The 22,099-nt window shown below is 17.0% G+C and overlaps 1 protein-coding gene across 1 annotated transcript; it reads left to right on the forward strand.

Annotated features, from left to right (window-relative positions):
• The first annotated feature begins 94 nt into the window (after positions 1 to 94).
• Positions 95 to 21,269, forward strand: LOC128954721 (neuroglobin-like). The gene is made up of 5 exons (XM_054300318.1): positions 95 to 213; positions 2,201 to 2,295; positions 14,788 to 15,019; positions 20,902 to 21,019; positions 21,232 to 21,269. The coding sequence occupies exons 1-5, from the start codon at positions 148 to 150 to the stop codon at positions 21,267 to 21,269; spliced, it is 549 nt and encodes a 182-aa protein (XP_054156293.1). The 5' UTR covers positions 95 to 147.
• Positions 21,270 to 22,099: the final 830 nt, after the last annotated feature.

Consider the following 22,099-nt stretch of genomic DNA (forward strand, 5'->3'; position numbering starts at 1 on the left):
ATATAGTGCATAAACTATAGTAAGTTTATATTATAATAATTTAGTAAATCAGTCTATTATACTATTAATATATATTGTATTATTGATTGATTGGGCACCGGGAGTGTTATTTGAGTGCATTCAATCATCCAATTGATTTAATAAGCTATGGGTGCCATTCAAGGCAAACAATCAGTGCTTAAGGGTGTCATCAAAAATAGTGAACAAATATCAGTAAGTATTTAGTATTTGATTTATATTTGTTATATCAATATATATATCTATATATTTATTTAATATATAATGTTTAATATAATTTTTGAAAAATATTTTTCATGTATAAAATATTTTTTATATGTATATTTTTATTACTGACCTAAATTGTCAATAAATAAACATTAAAAAATTATATATATATTTACTTATTTATTTACACGATAAACAATATATATATATATATTTAAACTATATTGAGTTTAAACTCTATATTGAAACTATAAGCAAGTAACTTTAGAAAATTTTTAATAAATTTCCAAAAGAAAAATTCTAAAAATTATTTTTAAAAAAAAATAAATTTCTATATAAATTATAGTTTTGTTATGATATTATGGGTTTCACATTTAAATTGTCAAAATATTACCAAAATTAATTAATTATAAAAATAAAATTCAAATATTAAGAAAAAAATTATAAAATGTGTAATAATAAAATGCAGTAATTTTTTTTTGTAAATTTGTAAAAATACAAATAATAGTATTTAATTAATTTTAATCATTTTTGAGGTGTATTACAAAAAAAATTAATATTAACAAAATTAATATGGAAATATTTTTTTAGAAACTTTTTAATAATTTACTATATTTTTTACAATATTTTTTTTTTGTTTTTAGTAATTCTAATTCTAATCCCAATTCTAATATTAAGTTATATTTTATTAAAATTCATTATTGATTTTGTTTTTGTTTGTTTGTCAATATCAATATTAATAGCTTTTATTTTTATTTTTGTCTTAACGTTTGTGTGTTTAAATTAAATATTGTATACAATATACTTATCAGTATACAATATACTTACAGTATATTTTATATAAAATAATAATAATAAGCATTATAATGTTTTTTTGTTATTGTGTTTGATATTTTATATTAAATACACTACTATTCAATCTAATATAATCTTATTTATCAATATTTGATTTGATTTTAACATTAGTATTTATTCGTATATTTTAAATATATATATATATATATATATATTGGTGTATTTTAGTAATACTGTAAAGTTGTAATAATGTTATATAATAAATCATTTATATATTTTATTATAATCTCTCTCTCTCTCTCTCTCTCTCTCTCTCTGTATAAATAATTTTATTTGTTTTTATTTTTGTTGTTTATTTTGTCAAATTTTCAAATAATATTAATGTGGGAAGAGAAAATAAAATATTAATAAATATTAATAATTATTAGTTGTTTATATTATTATGTTTATCTAATTATTATACAGTACACTTATATTTTGTCAAATATTGACAAAATAATATTATTGGAAAATAGCATCAAAATATATTAATATATATAAAACAAATTGACAACAAAATGACAAAATTTCAATTTAGAGTCAACTAACAAATGTATTATCAATACAAATATATATACATATAATTGAGTTATATTTATGATAATATATAAAATTATTAATATTTTATTTAAAAAACACTTTTTTTATATATATATATAATTTATATATATTTGATAATATTAAATATCATTGTTAAAAATAGAAATCAATTATCAAGCACGCATATGATTCATAAAATTTTTATTTATCTATTTATAACTATAATATAAATTTGCAGTACAATAAAATATTATTTAGTTATTATTATACTAATTAATTTTTCAATCTAATATTTAGTACATATATATAAAAAAATTTCAAATTATAGAAAAAGCTATTAAGAATTTGTTATTATTATTATTATTTTTTATAATCATAATAATATTTTTTTAATAATAATATTAATTAATAGTAGTAGTAGTAGTAGACATATTTATATTTTTTATAGTATATTTTTAAAAAATGTAATTATAAATTTATTTTATATTTTTTCAATTATAAAATATAATAATTTAAATTTTAAAAAAATTATAGTATTAATAATAAATATTGAATTTGTTATTAATTTTATTTTTAAAAATTATTATTTTTAATCTTATAGTCATTTTTAACTGAACGTCAAAAACAATTGGTCAAAGAAAGCTGGACTATAGTGGCACAGGATTTGGTGGGCACCGGCACATGTGTTTTCAAACGGTATATATAATGCCTATACTAATACATTATATATATATATACATACAATCGTATAACATATATAATAATAACAACAAAAAATACTGTACATTCAATAGATTTATATATAAATTTTCTTTATATAAAGAAGTATTTCATTAATTATGTCCGAGCGGTTTTCTAAATAACTTTTGATCTGGTAGAGATGTTATTTCTGTAAAAAGTTTATAATTTAGTTATTTACGCGTGATAATAACCACTTTTCATTTTTAAATTTAAATCACGTGATCACATTTTTAACGGGATGTTTGCAAACCACTATGTCACAACCTAACCTATAAATGTTAGAATTATTTTTCAATAACATGTTTGTAAAGCTTAAATTGAAAATTTATGGGAAGAAAAAAAATATTGAAATTGGTCGAAGAATAAATTTTTTATGGTTTTTCAAACTTGTGGAAAAACACATTATATAAAATAGTCGAAAATAAAATTATGTTATTTATGGACAGTAGACACTTATTAGATAGAAATTTTAATACTATTGCTTATTATGAAAACAAAATTTTTTTATGTCGAATATTTTTTCAGATAATTAAATTACACTAAAAAACGCAACATTGTAATTCGATAATGTAATTTTTATTTAAATTTGATTATCTAAAAAAATATTCGACATAAAAAAATTTTGTTTTTAGAAAAAGTAATAGTATTAAAATCTTTATCTAATAATTTTCTACTATCCATAAATAACGTCATTTTATTTTCGAATATTTTATATAATGTGTTTTTCCACAAGTTCGAAAAAATATAGAAAATTTATTCTTCGACCAATTTCAAAAAAAAAAATTTTCCCATAAATTATTAATTTAAGCTTTACAAATTTGCTATAAAATTTTTATCCTATCATTTATAGGTTAGGTTTTTACATAGTGGTTTGCAAACATCCCGTTAAAAATGTGATCACGTGATTTAAATTTAAAAATGAAAAGTGGTTATTATCACGCGTAAATAACTAAATTATAAACTTTTTACAGAAATAATTTATCTCTACCAGATCAAAAGTTATTTAGAAAACCGCTCGGACATAATTAATGAAATACTTCTTTATATATATATATATATATATATATATCTAGAAAATTGCTCTCTTTATTAAAGCAGAGGCAAACAAAACAAAACAAAAAAATCTTTTACTTTTATTTTTTTTTATTTATCTTTATAGTAGGTTTAACTAAGACTCTCTCTCTCTTTCTCTCTCTCTCTCTCTCTCTCTCTCTCTCTCTCTTATAACTAATCACTCACTCACTCACTCACTCACTCATTCATTCACTCACACGCTTTTATTTTCATTGATCCTCAATCTTATATGAAAATGTTTGAGTAAAATATTATATATATATATAAATGACATTCACGTTATGATCAAATTGTATATCGAAATAAAAAGCTTTTTTCTTATTCATATAATTCATATATAAGTATTAAACAAATTTAGTTATTTTTTTCTATATCACTAAATAATACTAATAATAATAGAAAGAAATAATAATAATAATAATATTTTATTTTGTTAATGCATCTAATTTTAAAAACCTCATAAGTGTTAATATATTTTTATTCAATTTTATTTTATAATGTATATTTTATCACTTTGGAAATTTTATTATAACAAATTATTTATAATTTTTTTTAAATTTTTTTATCCTAATTGAATAAAATATATTTGAGTTTGAAAATTATTTATATTTTTGACACTATTATGTAAGTAATGTAAGTAAAAAAATAATAAACGAAAAAAAAACTATCAAAATCTAAGATTATTTTGTAATATTAATTATTTTCAAATGTATGAATCAAAATATAAAAAAACAGTAAAACTAATTACCGGTTTTACACTTATTAAAAATAAATTATAAAAATAACAATTAATATAACAATTAAAATATTGAATTTATTAATAGATTTATTTTTTAACATATAATTTATTACAGACGTTGTTATAAATAACTTTTTTTTTGGTTTATGTTTATCTGAATCTATCATTAGTTGGCACCCAATAATAATCACATTATGATTATTATTATTATGACTACAACAATAAATAGCACAAACATAAAAATATGATTATCATTATATTAATAATGGAAATATTAATATATAATATAAGTTGATTACTGTAATAAATTTTTTTAAAAATAGTTTAAATCATAGTCTAATTTGATTTTTTTAAAAATATTAATTTATATACTAATTTTATTTATATTTATATTGACAAAATCAATGTCATATTTAGTTGTAATGATAAACTTTTATGGAAACTTTCTATAAAATAATTATTATTAAAGAATATTCTATAATGAACTTTATTTTTTTTAAGCATGTATGTATAAACTTAGCAATATAACTTATTAATAGATATAATAATTTATACATATAAAAATAATTGTTAGCAACCAACAAAATGACTATACAAATAATCAGTATAACTATTATTGATTTTTTTTTGTTTAATGATAATGATTATCAATATGTGATAAACAAAATAATATTAATAATAATAATACTCCTACAATATGCACGATAAATGATCACTATATGCATACATTTATTGCCAATTTATTATATATTTATATTTATATATATATTCTGTAATAAACTGATATTTCCTACAAATCCTAAATATTAAGCAATCATTTTGTTTTATGTTATGTTTACATCTAACTAAAGTAATTGTTATAATAAATTAAATAAAAATAATTTTGTACCGTATGTTATATATAATACTTACAGTTAGTATAGTACTATTATACAATAAATACATGTACAGTACAATTATTATAGATGTTGTTAACTGTAAATGTGCTAAACTACTATAAAAACATTATTAGTATTATTATTATTATTATCGTATGTAAAGTACTTTACTTTACAATATCTAACTATACAGTTATTTATTGTACTGAATATATATATAAATTTATTTTAATCTACTTTAAAGTCAATCGACTTTTTTTTATTTCTTTTTATAACAACAAGTCATTTGTAATTCAAATATATCTATATATTTGTTGTTGATTTGCTCACTAATCATCAATTGAGTAAAAACTAAAACTTAACTAAATTTACTATTTATTTAATCTGTACTTTTACTATGTATGTGTGTGTATGTGTGTGTGTATGTGTATGTGTGTGTATGTGTGTGTATGTGTGTGTGTATGTGTGTGTATGTGTGTGTATGTGTGTGTATGTGTGTGTATGTGTATGTGTATGTGTGTGTATGTGTGTGTATGTGTGTGTATGTGTGTGTATGTGTGTGTATGTGTGTGTATGTGTGTGTGTATGTGTGTTTGTATGTGTGTGTGTATGTGTGTGTATGTATGTGTGTGTGTGTGTGTGTGTATGTGTGTGTATGTATGTTTATGTGTGTGTATGTGTGGTTTTTAAAAAATCAACTATTATATAACTATGTTATATTCATTATAATATATTAAAAATTTATAACTTGAAGTAATAAACTTTAAAAACTTTGCAATTAAATATTATAAACTTATTATAATTAATAGGTCATTATTATAATATCTATTACCTATTATTATTAAGTTATTTTCAAATTCAAATTACTATTTGTTAAAATATTATTATTATTATTAGTTTTGAATAGATTATAATCATTAGCAAACAACAACATAACTCCAAATTTACAGATAAAAAAACATTTCATTAAATTTTTCCAATAATATAAATCAAGTGAAGTAATGATAAATAGACTGACTATACATTAGTTCAGTATATTATAAATAATAACATATTAGTAAAAAATAAATGTTTAGTTAAAATCATCATTAAATATCAGTATTATTATTATTATTATTATTTGATGATAATCTTACTATTGGTCTACTATTAGTCTATAATAATAATAATAATACTATACAATAGTTAATATATTTGTTTAACATATGAATAGTATAATACATATATTTTTTTTCTCTTTACGATAATATATTAATAGTAAAATGCATAATATTATTAATACAGTATAATATTACATTATCATTGAGTTTATTTTTTGATGTTAAAATAATGATTTTTATTTTCTTGTTGTTTTAAATGCATATTTTGCTTACGGTGTATAATACAGTATTTTAAGATATAATTTATAGTATTAATAGTTATTACAACTATTTTTTTGTATAATACAGTACATTATTTTGAATATATACTGTAAAATACTTTACTGATATATATATATATACAGTATGTTATACATATATATATACAGTATGTAAAATATTTAGTTTTTATCAAAATAAAATTTTACATTATATTTAGCATTTTTTCCCAGTAGACTTAATTAACAAATATATATATATAATATATACATTTATTTATTAATTTCTATATATAAATTATATATATGCTTAAATGTATTTTTTTGTTATTAAATATTAGGCTAACATTATTAGCAATGAATTATCGTTTTTATAAATAAAATGATTTATACTGTAGATATATAAATAAAATATTTATTTATTTTTAAATATAAGAATTATTATTATTATGTTTATTAAAAAATTTTATATAAATATACTAATAAGTAATAAAATTAATTATTAAGTAAAAATAAGATTAAAAATATTTAAATTTTAAAAAATATATATATTTCCAACTTTATAATCAAATAGAAAATATAATTTAATTTCATAATCGTGATAATATTTTTTAATAAAAAAATTTACTAGTAGCTTATTATAAATAAAATTTTCAAGTTACTTTATTAAATCTAATAGATTAATGTCTTATGTTATTATAATAATTATTATTATAATGATAACAATCTCATTGTTTTAAACAATATTTTCAAATATATTATATTATACATAATTATTAAACTAAACTAAATGCTAAAATCTAGTGTCTAATGTTTTCTAAACTATTAAAAATAATAAAATTACATATTATTATTATAATAATATTATGGATTAACTAATATTAATAAACACATAAATCATCTCTCATTTTGTTGTTATATACGGTATATATATATATTAAATATATTTATTTTTATATTAGCTAAATAACAAATAGCACTGCTGTAAATAGATTATATAAATATAACTAAATAAATACATATTTAATAAATAAAATGCAATACAATAATAGTATACACTATTTGTATAGATACTAACACATAGCCAAAAAAAATTATGTCATATTTTTATGACAACACAATAATAATAATAATAACATTATTGGACAGTCAAATGAATCGCTTGAATTACATATATATATATTTAGTATATATTAAATATACAATATATTTATAAAGAGAAATATAAAAAACAGTTTTGTTTGTTTGTTTTTTTCATTGTTTTGTTGTTAGACATCAAACTACATAATAATAATAATGGTAATAATAATATATTTAACAAACAAAAAACATCATATTATTAATATTAATACTATTATTATTATTATTATTAATGTGTGAATATTTTATGATTTAATATTATATACCAGTGTATATTAAATATTATATTTGCTGTTATATTAGATTGTATAGCTTACTATATATATATAGTATTAATATTAATAATTTATTAAATACATAACATAAATATTATTTTTATCATTTATTAAAATAAATTAGCTTGTATGATTGTAAACAATAATTATAATAATAATAATATTATTATTATTAATAGAATAAATATTTAAATAACAATTAAAATGTTAATTAAAATTTATTATTATGGAAATTAAAAAACATCATCATTATTATTATAGGTTTACTAAAAAAAATGTTAATTTTAATTAATTTATATCAAATCATAATGTGAATCTACAATAGAAAAAACTATTATTAATAATTATTATTTTTTAAAAAATTAATAAACAATTAATATAATAATTAACTTTTTCAATATTATTATCATAAATTTTATTTGCATTTAAACAAGTAATTTATATAATTTTTAATTATTAAAATGGATTTTATGTGATAAGTGATAATTAATTAATTAATTAACTTTATAAAATAATAATTATTATTATAACTGTTTATATATTTATTAATTACATAATTAGTATTTATTTTATAATTGTTATATTAATCAAATAGTTTACTAATAAAGATTTATTTATAGTAGTAAATAAAATAAATATATTTAAACTGTAAAATAATATACAATTCTATATATTTTTTTTTATTTAATATTATTTACTATTATTAGATTTTCATAAGAAAATATATGTATTTTAAATAAGATTTTACTGATGAGTTGTTTTTTCAATTACTATTTATTTTTCTTTTGAACAAAATGTTTAATCTATTATTTTATATAACCGTATAGTACAGTAAATTATTTTTTATATAAAATAATATACCATATATTTAATTTAAAAAGAAAATGCAATCTTTGTTTTTTTTATAAAAAAAAACAATTCATGAATTTTCATTTACAAAATATATTTGTAATTTTACATTCAATTTTCACACACAACTAATATATGAAATAATAAGAAAAATCAATATAATATTACATTTACTGAATGAATGTGTGGGTGAGATATAAAGATAGATAGATAGAGATAAAGAAAGAGTGATAAAGATAGAGAAACATAAAGAGAGAGAGAGAGAGAGAGAGAGAGAGAGAGAGAAAGAGAAAGAGAAGAGAGAAAGAGAAAGAGAGAAAGATAGATAAATAGAAAGATAGATAAATAGAAAGAGAGAGAGAGAAAGAGAGAGAGAGAGAGAGAGAGAGAAGAGAGAGAGAAAGATAGATAAATAGAGAGAGAGAGAGAGAGAGAGAGAGAGAGAGAGAGAGAGAGAGAGAGAGAGAGAGAGAGAATACTAAAAATCTTATATTATAAGACATATTGCTTGATAAGTGTCATTCAAAATTAATTTTATCATTATTTAATCTCTCTCTCTCTCTCTCTCTCTTTCTCTAAGCACCAGTGTTGGCTGAAAAAAAATATTTGTATAATACAGTACTCGTATTATTACAGTATAATACATGGCCAATTTTGCATACAAACATGTAACATCTAGTTTGATATAACCAAAATTAGCCATGTTTTTAAAATTTAAAAATAGATTTAATATTAAATTTCTATTATATAAAAATTTATAATTCTTATAAYAATAATGCAAATTTTCTAGCAATTATATTTTAGTTTTTTAAATTGTATAATACAACCTTGTATTTTTCAACCCTGTTATGCACACTGCAATACTTATATACTCACTCAATCAATCATTTAATTATTTTTTTATTAATTTATTTACAATAATTTCTAAATAATGTTTTATAAAATAAACTAAAAATAGATAATAAATAATTATTAATTTCTATTATACACACTATTGTTTAGTAATTAATAATACTGTACTGTAGTTTATTTCCTAATTGAATATTTATATAAATATTTTTTTATGCTTTTAAAATCTTATACAGTATATTATATATATATTATTTTAGAAAATAATTTGACAATTAAAAATTCAATAATTTTAATATAAAAAATTTTATATGAATATAATAAAATTAGATAAAATTATTCATATAAAATTAATTATAAAATAAATATCAAAATATATGTAAACATAATATATATATATATAATTTTTTGCCTAATATTTTAAACAAATAAAATATTCTGTGTATGTTTAGTATTATATAAAATACTAAAATGATATATTAAAAATAGTATATTAAATATACGATTAGATAACAATAATAAATATTTATGTCAATATTATAATTTTTATGTTATTATAATATATGAATATTAATATAAAAATTTTTATTTATAAAAAAAAACTTACATAACAGTCATATTGCATAATAATATTTTCATTTATATATTGTAAAGGGAAAACTATTTATATTATCATAATATATATACATATGATATCATTATAACTTATATATATTTTTTTGTTATAATTTAATTTGAAAGATTATTGTATTATTATAAAAATTAATTCAAATATTTACTATTTTATACTTAAAATACTAAATATACTGTATGTAAATTGATTTATTTTTATTAAACAATTTCTATCAATTGACAAAAAAAAGTTTGCAATAGCTTTTATTTAATAAAATATTAACTTTAATATATTATTGTTATTATAATTTTTTGACATAAAAATCTCATGGGTAAAATTTTGTTATTTTTAAAAATATAGATTTAAACAAAAATAAATTATGACACTAGAGTATTAACAAATTTATGTAAATAATGTAATAAATTATAATTTTTAAAAATAAGATAATTTTATTATAAATTTACATTATTTATTGTTATTATTATTATTAAAATTCTAATTATTTAATGTTATTTTTTTAAATACTTGTTGTTAAAACAAAAATATATACTTATTTTTTATTTTACAAATTTTAATATATCCAGTATATTGTTTTAGCACAATTTTTCTATAATATAATCAATTTAAATATTTTTATATTTTATTAATAATGTTTTCAATAAACATTTAACAAAAATAAATTAATTATGTTAATAAAACATGTTAATTATTTTTTTTTTAAATATTTATATATTTTTTAAATAGTCTAAATATAACTAATAAATAGTATTATATAAATGTAATATTATTTTAATAAAAAAAACTTTAGTTTAATTATTGTTATATTTAATTTAGCATAATTTTTTTAATAATAGGATTTTTATATTTTTAAAATTAAATCATAAACTTAGTGCTTAAATAATAATAATTGTTTTCTAACTATTTATTATTTAAGTACACTTAAAAAATATAACATTAGTTTTTTATTATTATAATGTCTACTAAGTTATTAAGGTTAGATTAGTTTGGAGTAACTGTACTAACATTATTAAACACTTGTTACTAACATTTATTTTTTGTTGTATTCATTATTAACTATTAATAATCATCACAATTAAAAAAAATTACAATAAATGTTTATATAAAAGTTATTTTTTTAAATAAACAATGTTTAAGTACAATTATTATCTAACTTATTATTATTATTATACTTATATTTTTTTATTGTACAATTTACTAACTATATACATAATAATAATACTTTTATTTTCAATTCAAATAAAAAACTATGTCAATGCTATTAAGCAATTTCATCTATACTATAGATTCTATAGTATATTAGCTAAAAATATTTAATTGATTTTTAGAAAATAATAGCAAACAATAATTGTGGTTTTGAATAAATATACAACAAAAATACAAGTATTAACCATCAAATATATATATATATTCTATACTATACAGTATATACATATATATATATGTGTGTTATATAAATAATCAATTAATTGCGGCACCAAAATGAATGACATAATAAAATTTGTTATAACATAAACACTGTATAATTTCAATTAAACTATATGTTATAATACTGTACAGAATCTAACTATGTTTACAAATGTGTAGGTTTGTTATATATATATATATACTGTAATAATAATAACAATAATATTGATATTTGTTAAGTAGTCAACAAAAACTTTTATATTAGATTTTTATTTATATAAATTTATTGCTTATATATATAGTATATTGCTCTAATATATTATTATTATTATTATACAGTATATTGGAGACACTTTTCAATTAATGATTTCAATTTTATCATTTGAAATATAACTCTATGTTAAAAAAATAATAATWATTATATAAATATGCACTACAATTGTGTGTGTGTGTGTGTGTGTGTGTGTGTGTGTGTGTGTGTGTGTGTGTGTGTGTGTGTGTGTGTGTGTGTGTGTGTGTGTGTGTGTGTGTGTGTGTGTGTGTGTGTGTGTGTGTGTGTGTGTGTGTGTGTGTGTGTGTGTGTGTGTGTGTGTGTGTGTGTGTGTGTTTGTGTGTGTGTGTGTGTGTGTGTGTGTGTGTGTGTGTGTGTGTGTGTGTTTAAGTATATCATATATTACAATTATTAATTAAATTTTATATCATACATTTTTATAATTAATTTTTATTATTATTAGTATATTTTTATCCTTATTAAAGTGTTAAATAAATTTAGCATTAATTTTCTATTTAAGTAAAAAAAATGTTTACAAAATTTTTAATAAAATGTAAATAATTTATATATGTATTAACTATTAATATAACTAAATACTTGAAATAACAAAAATCTTATTTTATTATTTTTTTTGTTTAGTTTAATTAAATTTGTTATTTCAAACAAACTAAGCTATAAAAGATTTTTGTTTATTTATAAATATATTGAATATATACGGTATACTGTATATACTGATATATACAGTATTTTTTGAGGATATATTATAATCTTGCTTAAATAACTATTGTTTTATGCAATATGCAAGTTGGCAAAACATATATATATATACAGTATATATAGCTATAATCTATAGTAAACTTTTTATATATATATCTCTCAAGTTTATTATTTTTTTAGTTGTATTTTTTGTTTATTTTATTTGTATTTATATATCCATTAGAGAGAGAGAGAGAGAGAGAGAGAGAGAGAGAGAGAGAGAGAGAGAGAGAGAATAGCCATTGAGAATCGGATCAACAATAGTAATAATAATAATAATATTCTCATGGATTTTATCTAACTATCTATACATACATACAGACATATATATATATATATATACATAAATCTATATCAATATAAATAAATATGTCTTATATCTGATATCTTATTGGCTTCAAAAATACTAATGCATTTCTAATGTTTTGTTTTTTGTTTTCCTATATAATAATATAGACTGTACTGTATGTGTGTCTGTGTTTGAGAATCCTATCTTATATTTGAAATGAAATGAATATTATCTTATATTATTGAAAAAAAACTATTATTTATTTATTATTTTTTTCATCATTATTATCATTATTTTCAATACTATCTATTGTCAATATAGTCAACTAATAATAACAATAATAATAATTAAAAAAAATCATATGCAAAAATCTTTATATAAGAGAGAGTATAGATATTTGTAAATTATTAATATCTAGTATTAATATACTGTATATAATACTGTATATATATATATATATATATATATACTATATATCATGCAATATATATAATAGTATTTTATTAATAGTAATATATTAAACGAATATGTATTTTATTGAAATACAGTATAACTCAATAACAAAAGCGATATATAGAGTATACAAATAATACAAACTATATAAATATGAAAAATTTATTAATAATAAATTGAGGCAAATATGTTATTATTATTATTATTATTATTACAGTTTTTTGTTATAATAATACTGTACATACAAATATATAGTACAGTCAGTATATTTGATTTAATAAAAATGTTTTTAATGTGCTATGAAATCCTATGTGTGTTTTATATGAATTTATTATATATATATATATATATGTATGTATGTATATATATACAGTATATGTATATAATATATAAATAAACATTATTATGTAGACTATAAAAATTTACACCAATTTTTATATCATATGTCAACATAAAAATTGTATTAATCTCTCTCTTTCTTTCAAATGYTTTTATATAATAAAATATTGTATAGTATTATGATATACAGTATATACAGTATTTTTAGCAATTTTACAGAAATTTTATTAAATATATACAATAAATATATTTTTATATTTAGAAATAATTTCACATTCTTGTATGACATAAACATTTTACAATTTATAATACTATACACTGTATATATATATATATATTATTTTATATTATATTATTACTGTATATTTTGAATTTAAAAAGCAAGAATATTATTTTATCATATATTTTATACTTATTTTTATATAAATAACTGTATCACTATGTAAACTGCACATAAAGTATCTAAATATGGCATATTATTTAAGCGCTTATGTAGCTTATTAAACAGTATATATTAAACAATATATATCTAGGTAATATAATAAAAAAAATTATCATATAGTTAACTTTATAAATTTATAGTTTATTGAATTAAATAAAGTTTTAGAATTGAAATTCAATAATTAAAAAAATAATTTTATAAAACTAAATAATAGAATTATTTACTGATTTTGTATATAATTATATTAATTTAGCTTAAATAATTAATTATTTATTTATTTATAGTTAAAAATTTAAAAAAATCTTGATTATGTAGTAATTTTTATAAAAAATTATACGTTTATTAACTAATATCAAATTATGTATTATTTTTTAAACAAACATTTAAAAAGGATATTTTCAATAGAATCTATAATATTAAAATGTAAATTATAATAAAATCATATATATATATATATATATAATAATAATAATGAAACAAATAATAGAAATTATTATCTTTAAAAAAAATATTTATTTTTTTCAAAAAAATAGTTATATCAATTTATTACTTAATATAATATAATAAGATTTAAAAATAATAAACTTTATAAATAAAATAATACTAATTAATAATTTTATTTATTATTCTRTGTCTCTATTATATATGATATATATATATATAAAATTATCTCTTTTTTATCAAAAAAAAAATTTCAGTCTAATAACAAAATATCCGGAACTGTCAAAGTTGTTCAAAAAGTTTATGACACTTCGCGATGATGGCAAATATGATTGGGATTTGGATGGACTTCAACGACACGCCAATCTAGTAATGCAGGGCTTGGAGGCGGCCATCGATAATCTGGATGACAGTCGTGTACTATCGCTTATACTCAACGATTTGGGCCGAAAACATGCCAGATATCAGGTCCAGGAGGACATGTTTGATGTAAGAGTTTTTATTTTTTATAAAAAAAATTATTATTGTTATTGTAAATAATTTTGATTTTTTTATATACTTTATTGATTAAGAAAATTATAATTTATTTATATCAATGTATATATATTTATATTTTTGTCTATACTTATATTTTTGTCATATATTGTATATATATATATAAATATAAATTTATATGAATACAGTACAATATTTATCTAAAAAATTATTATTAGGTTATTATTTGTATTATTTATAAAAATTATTTTTATTATTATTATTATTTTCTATTTACTATTTACAATATTTGCTATATTATTGATCATATTACATGAATAATAATAATAATATTAATAATAAAAATGATAATAAAACTAATCATACAAATAACTTATAAATATAGTATACTGTATGAAATAAAAATATTAGGTTACACAAATAAAACTCAATAAAATAAATCTGTATAGTATATCATATATTGAAGTTATTTTGAAGTTATTAGTTTTAGTCATATTATATATATTTGTTGGTGTTGTTGTTGTATATTTCAATATTATAGTTAATAATAAAAATTATTATATTTACGGTATATCATATAAAATATCATATTAAAGTATAATACAGTTAAGTTTTGATTTTAGAAAATTGATATAATTCAATAAAAAAAATATTTAATATAATTGAAAACATAAAACTTAATAATAAAATAATTGAAAAGCTTTTAATAATTTTTTTTATATATTATATTTTTTATTTTAAATAACTCATATGTGCTTAAAGTACAGTATATCGATATTTGATATAAATATATAGATTTGTGTGTATGTGGTATGTGTGTGTGTGTGTGTGTGTGTGTGTGTGTGTGTGTGTGTATGTGTGTGTGTGTGTGTGTGTGTGTGTGTGTATGTATGTGTGTGTGTGTGTGTGTATGTATGTGTGTGTATGTGTGTGTGTGTGTATTCATGTGTGATATATAATAAAAAGATAGGCATTTATTGATAGAGTAATACATAAAAATGTTATATAAAAAAGATTTTTATTTTTTTCTGTGTGTGAATTGTCTAAACAAGATATATATAATCGATTGGTTTTGTCCGTGTATTCAATAAAATACTTATATTTGTAGTAAATATAATAATAATAATAATAATAACAGACTTGAGTTTTATTTAGTTTTTTATTGAGTCTCTCTCTCTCTCTCTCTCTCTCTCTCTCTCTCTCTCTCTCTCTCTTTCAATATATAAACTATAGTAAAACTGTTTTGTAGATATTTTGTGCCAAAATTTTATCATACAATATGTAATACCGTAATAAAGACATTTCTATAGCTTTAATACAAAAAAATCTTTCTTTTTTTATTTTAAAAATAAATTTGTTATGATATTGCAAATAATAAAATAGATAAACAAACAAACAAACAAATGCACAGTAATTATACTTTATATACATTATATATAACATAAGTTATCTATTTATTACTTAAACTGGTCAAYACTTTAGATTTTTAAAGTAAAAAATTTTTACTATAAATATATTTGTATAGTTTGTAAAATTTTAACTTAAAAAACATTAAATATTTTTATATCAATTTTATAATTTAATTTTTATTAGTTTTTCTCTGCAATTGTTATATGTAATGTTTTTTTTAAAGTTTTATCCATAATATCAATGAGACAATCAATTAGTTTTAATGTTTAAAAATAAGTATTTACAATAAAATAATTATATATATATATAATAAAATTTATATATTTTACATTATAAATTGGTATACGATTAGTTGTATATTTATTAGTAATAATTATTATAATAAAATTGGAAAAAATTATTTTAACTTTTTAAAGTTAAATTTAGTTTAGTTTATTTATTTGTTTTTTGAAGGTATTCAATAACCAAATTATAATAATAAACATAGTTTTTATAGAGATTTTACAAAAAAATTTAATATTATAATATTTAAATTTTTTGTCTATAACATGTAAAAAATTATTTTGCATTTTTATGTTTAAAAACTTACAGTTATTGTCATTTAAATTGCTATAAAACTTAATGTATTTCTAAAAAATATATAAATATAAAACTTTATATTTCTATAGAATTTTTATAACAATATTACTGTATATATGACATATAAAGCATGAATTATTTATAAAATGTTATTATTTTTCAAAAATAAAGTCTAATTTTGATAAATAAATATAACATATATTTATACAAAAATAAATTTTTATATATTTGTTTTATATATTATATTAAATAACTATATTTAATTTCTATTATATGATATACTGTATATGTGTAATAAATATTAAAAATTATATATATATATATTAAATATATAATTGTTTCTAGAAACTGAGTTTTTTATTTATAATATAAAATTTAAATATAAAAAACCTAATTATATTTTATTCAAATTTTATGTTTAGAAAATGTTAATTTTTTAAAACTAGTATTAATAAAAATTTTAATATATAATTATTTATATATTTAATAAATTATAAATTAGACTATTTTTTAAACATATATTAGAAAATTATTAATTTATTATATACAGTGAATAAATTACTAAATATTAAATATATAGTTTTATTTTTTTTAAAAAATTATTTAAGGTTTTTAAAAATTACAAAAAATTAATATAAATTTATTATTTTTGAATAAATAAACACAATTTGTCATAATTATTAAATTTATTAATAAATAAAATAACAACATCTATAATACATGTACTGAAATAAATTGTTTATTTTAAATTCAAATAAAATATACATTAAATTTAAAGTAAGTTTTATATATACAGTAGATTAATATATAATAATAATTACTTAATACTGTAATATCATTAATAAGTGTATGATAACAAAAAAATATGAATTAATAAAATATCTAGTAATTAGTTATTCACATTACTTGATGTACTAAAATTAATATGAATTTTCTAAATGAAAGTAATAATAATAATAATAATAATAATAACACACAAAATAAATAAACTAACAAACATAACACAAAATAGTTACAAAACATTAACTTTTTTACTTTATAAGTACCGTATTATTAATATTAACCAATAATTATTGATGTACTCTACAGTATATCTAATATTTATACATTATATACAGTATTCATCAAAATAATACTAATAATAATAAAAAGTTTGTTTGAACTAACAAATTGCAACAAATAAAACTATACTCATATATACTGTATTATGTAATGACAATAAATTATATATATATATATAACAAATATCTATMTATTAATAAAGCAATAGATTGTAATTGGATGTACAATATATAATAACTGTATGATAATGATAATGAAAATAATAATAAAAACAATTTCAATTAAGACATTTTATATACAGTTTATCTTAAGAAAATACAAAAACAAAACAAAAATAACAATAAAATAATATTAATGACTATAACAACAATAATAATACTAAGTTTTATAAATACAATATAATATATATATATTTATCTAAAAATTTCTATAATAAAGACATTATTTGTAATTATTATTTTATTCTTGTGTTTTATTGCTTTTTTCATATAATTAGTGACTGAGTGAGTGAGTGAGTGAGTGAGTGAGTGAGTGAGTGAGTGAGTGAGTGAGTGAGTGTGTGTGTGTGAGAGAGAGAGAGAGAAGTTTTTCAATATTATAATATAAGAAATTGTGTTAAAATAATTAGTAATCTCTCTCTCTCTCTCTCTCTCTCTCTCTCTCTCTCTCTCTCTCTCTCTCTCTCTCTCTTTAAATACAATATAAATATTTCTCATTTAATTTCTATTATATTTTAAATGGTATTATCTCTAAGATATAATACTTCACATTACATTATACAGTAGTACAAGTGGGTCGGGTATTAAAAATTAATTTATATAAAACTTAATTCCTTTCAATTACACAAWACACTTGAAATAGGATTAAATGAATACCCAATGTGTCTGTCATCAGCAAACTATTATAATACATAAAACTACTGGTGCTCTCCAACACATACTTTAAATAGTTTAATAATAATAATAATAATATTTTTATTTAAAATAACTAACAATTTTTTTTGTTTTTTTWWWATAATGAATTTCATTAGACAATTGACAATTTAATAGACAATTTTTTTTTAATAAATCAAAAATTTATAAATTCATAYGTAAATTAAAATATTATAAATATATATTTTTTTATAAAAAAAATTCACTGCAAAAAAAACTCACTAAAACAGAGAAAATTATGATTATTTATATTAATAGCTAATCCATTATAAATCTTACTTTATTTTTGTGGGTTAATCTCATAAAACACAGACAAACATACACACAGAATCCAAAAGCAAAAAAAAATAATTATAATTATTATTTTTTGTGTGTCTGTGTGTATGTTTAAAAATAATCTTTAAGTAAATATTTTTTTTAATTATGACTATTGATATATAATTTTTTTTTTCATATATATAAGTGTAAAATAATTAATTAAAATATTAGTTAAATAAATCKATCATGAATTTGTGTTTTTGACTGTTAATAACAATCAATCTAAATGTTGTTTTGAAATGAAAAAAAAATTATTTACTAATTTATTGAATATAWATWWTGTTTAGAAATAATTAAAATATATAATTTGTATAATTTTATTTAATAGAAATTAATGATATTTAATAGAAATTTAATATTATATTTTCTATGAAATTACATTATATAATTTATACATATTATAATATATCATCAATTAKTTAGTTAAACGAAAATAAAATATCTKTAATTTGATAAATACATGTAATTATATTATATACASAGTATTTTCTTATTATGTGTTATTTAATCAATCATCAAAAAAATAATAATTTCAATACTTTTAAATATTGATATATTAAAAAGCAAATAACAAATATTTAGCAAACAATTTTTGTTTGTTTGTTGAATGAATAATTATTGTATAATCTATATTTTTAATATAAAAATAAATACATAAAAATATATCATTATCATCATCAAACAACAATATATCACTGGATATAATTAATACACTTCAAAACACACACACACACACTGACAGCAAGTTTTAAATTATTATCAATTATTTTTATTAAACAAAAAAAATATTATTAATTATTAWWWAWTTTTAAAAAACAGTTTAATTAATTAATTAATTATTACTATATTATTTTATTAGTTTTATTATTATATTTTATAGTAAAYATTATCTTTTTGTTTTTAAAAAAAATAATGTTTTCACCTATTATAAGATAAATAACATTTTTTTGAAAACAAAATATAACTTAAATTTTGCGTTACGAAAAACGCCAAATGTTTTTTTTGTTTCATTAGTTTTATTATTTTATTTAATAATAGTGTTTAAATTATTTCAAAAAAATAATAATATTTTTTAACAATAATAAAGTTTATTATTTTTTGTAGTAAACTATATTTATTTTATATTAGTTTTCATTTTCAATCACTCACTTATATATACAATATATATATATATATATATATATATATATATATATATTATATACAGTGTGTCTATTAATAAATAATTGTTTTTAGGGCTGAACTCCATAAAGTAATATATCATTTCTACTGTATATTACTATTAATATACTGTATATCTACAATATACCCCCCAATATATCTATTAGCTATCATTGTACTATATATCATAGGCTATCAATAATTTATTGTTATAAGTTATCAATTATTACAGTATTATTACTATTATTTTCTTATAAAATATTAAATACTATTACACACACACACACCAAATGTATAACACGTTTACAATTTTCAAATATTGTTTTTTTGTTTGTTATTAGTTAGCAATTAATAATAAATTTTTATGTTTTTTATTGTTGGTTTGTTTATCAATTTTGTCAATTTTTTTCTCAGAAACTATGGGATGCGTTACGGTTTGGCCTAAAGCAAGCACTGGGAGATCAGTTCAATCGCGAGATGTCCGACGCATGGTTTGCCGTATTTAAGTTCATATCGCGACAAATTATTACAGGTATTTAGAAAAATAAATGATTAAATTAAAATTTTAAAATTTATATTTTGTTTAGTATTTATATTAAGCAAATACTAAATACTAAATTATAATTAATAATTTTTTTTGTTGAGATAAATAAAAATATAATTTTTATAAAAAATGTTAATATATTTTGTTATTTTATAATTAATAATAATAATAATAATTTTTGTTATAATTTAATTTTACAGGTATGAGACAACAGAGATCAATATCCAATCATATTTGATTGATAGACAAATTTTTTGTATTAATTAAATATTAATTTTTATTTATTATTATAATTATTAATTGTTAAACACACACAAAAATACATACAAATCATATAATAATAAAATATATTTTTGAATTTGTCAATTATGTTTTTATAAAAAAATACATATAAATTTCATATTATTAAATAGATATAATTACTAGTATATTATATATATATATAGTTATTATAATTTAAATATAATAATAATTATTATTGTTATAGATTATGTAACTGTTTTATTTGCATGCTAAATTATGTATTAAACTTATGTATAAATATATTTTTAGATAGTATCTTGATGTTTTATCTTATAATTTTAATTTCTATAAAAATTTCTATATATTTTTATTATTTATAAAATTTTCTATTTATCATATAATTTCAATTATGATATAAAAATTACATAACATATGTATTCGTAATATTTATAAACTATATTTGTATTTATAAATTTGACAACAACAATGTTACCATTAAAAAAACAATGTAATTTTGATAAAATATAATATACAGTATATAAAAAGATATACTACTGTATATATAATAATCAATCTCATATATATTTATATATACAGTATTATATTATATAAATACTGTAATTTCTAAAAATAAAATTTATTACAATAAAAATAATACATATTGTGTTTACGCTATCATAACTATAAAGTGAAAATGTTTTGATTTTGAAAAATATTTATTTAGACAATAACTTGTTATATTGTAATATATATATATATATTATTTTATTTTATATAATTGAAGTGATATAATAATAAAATAATTGTTTTTCACTTCTAAAAAAA

Source organism: Oppia nitens, unplaced genomic scaffold (assembly GCF_028296485.1).
Source record: "Oppia nitens isolate AA-2021 unplaced genomic scaffold, nextdenovo-longstitch-racon4-pilon3 scaffold29_pilon_pilon_pilon, whole genome shotgun sequence".
NCBI classification, from domain to species: domain Eukaryota; kingdom Metazoa; phylum Arthropoda; class Arachnida; order Sarcoptiformes; family Oppiidae; genus Oppia; species Oppia nitens.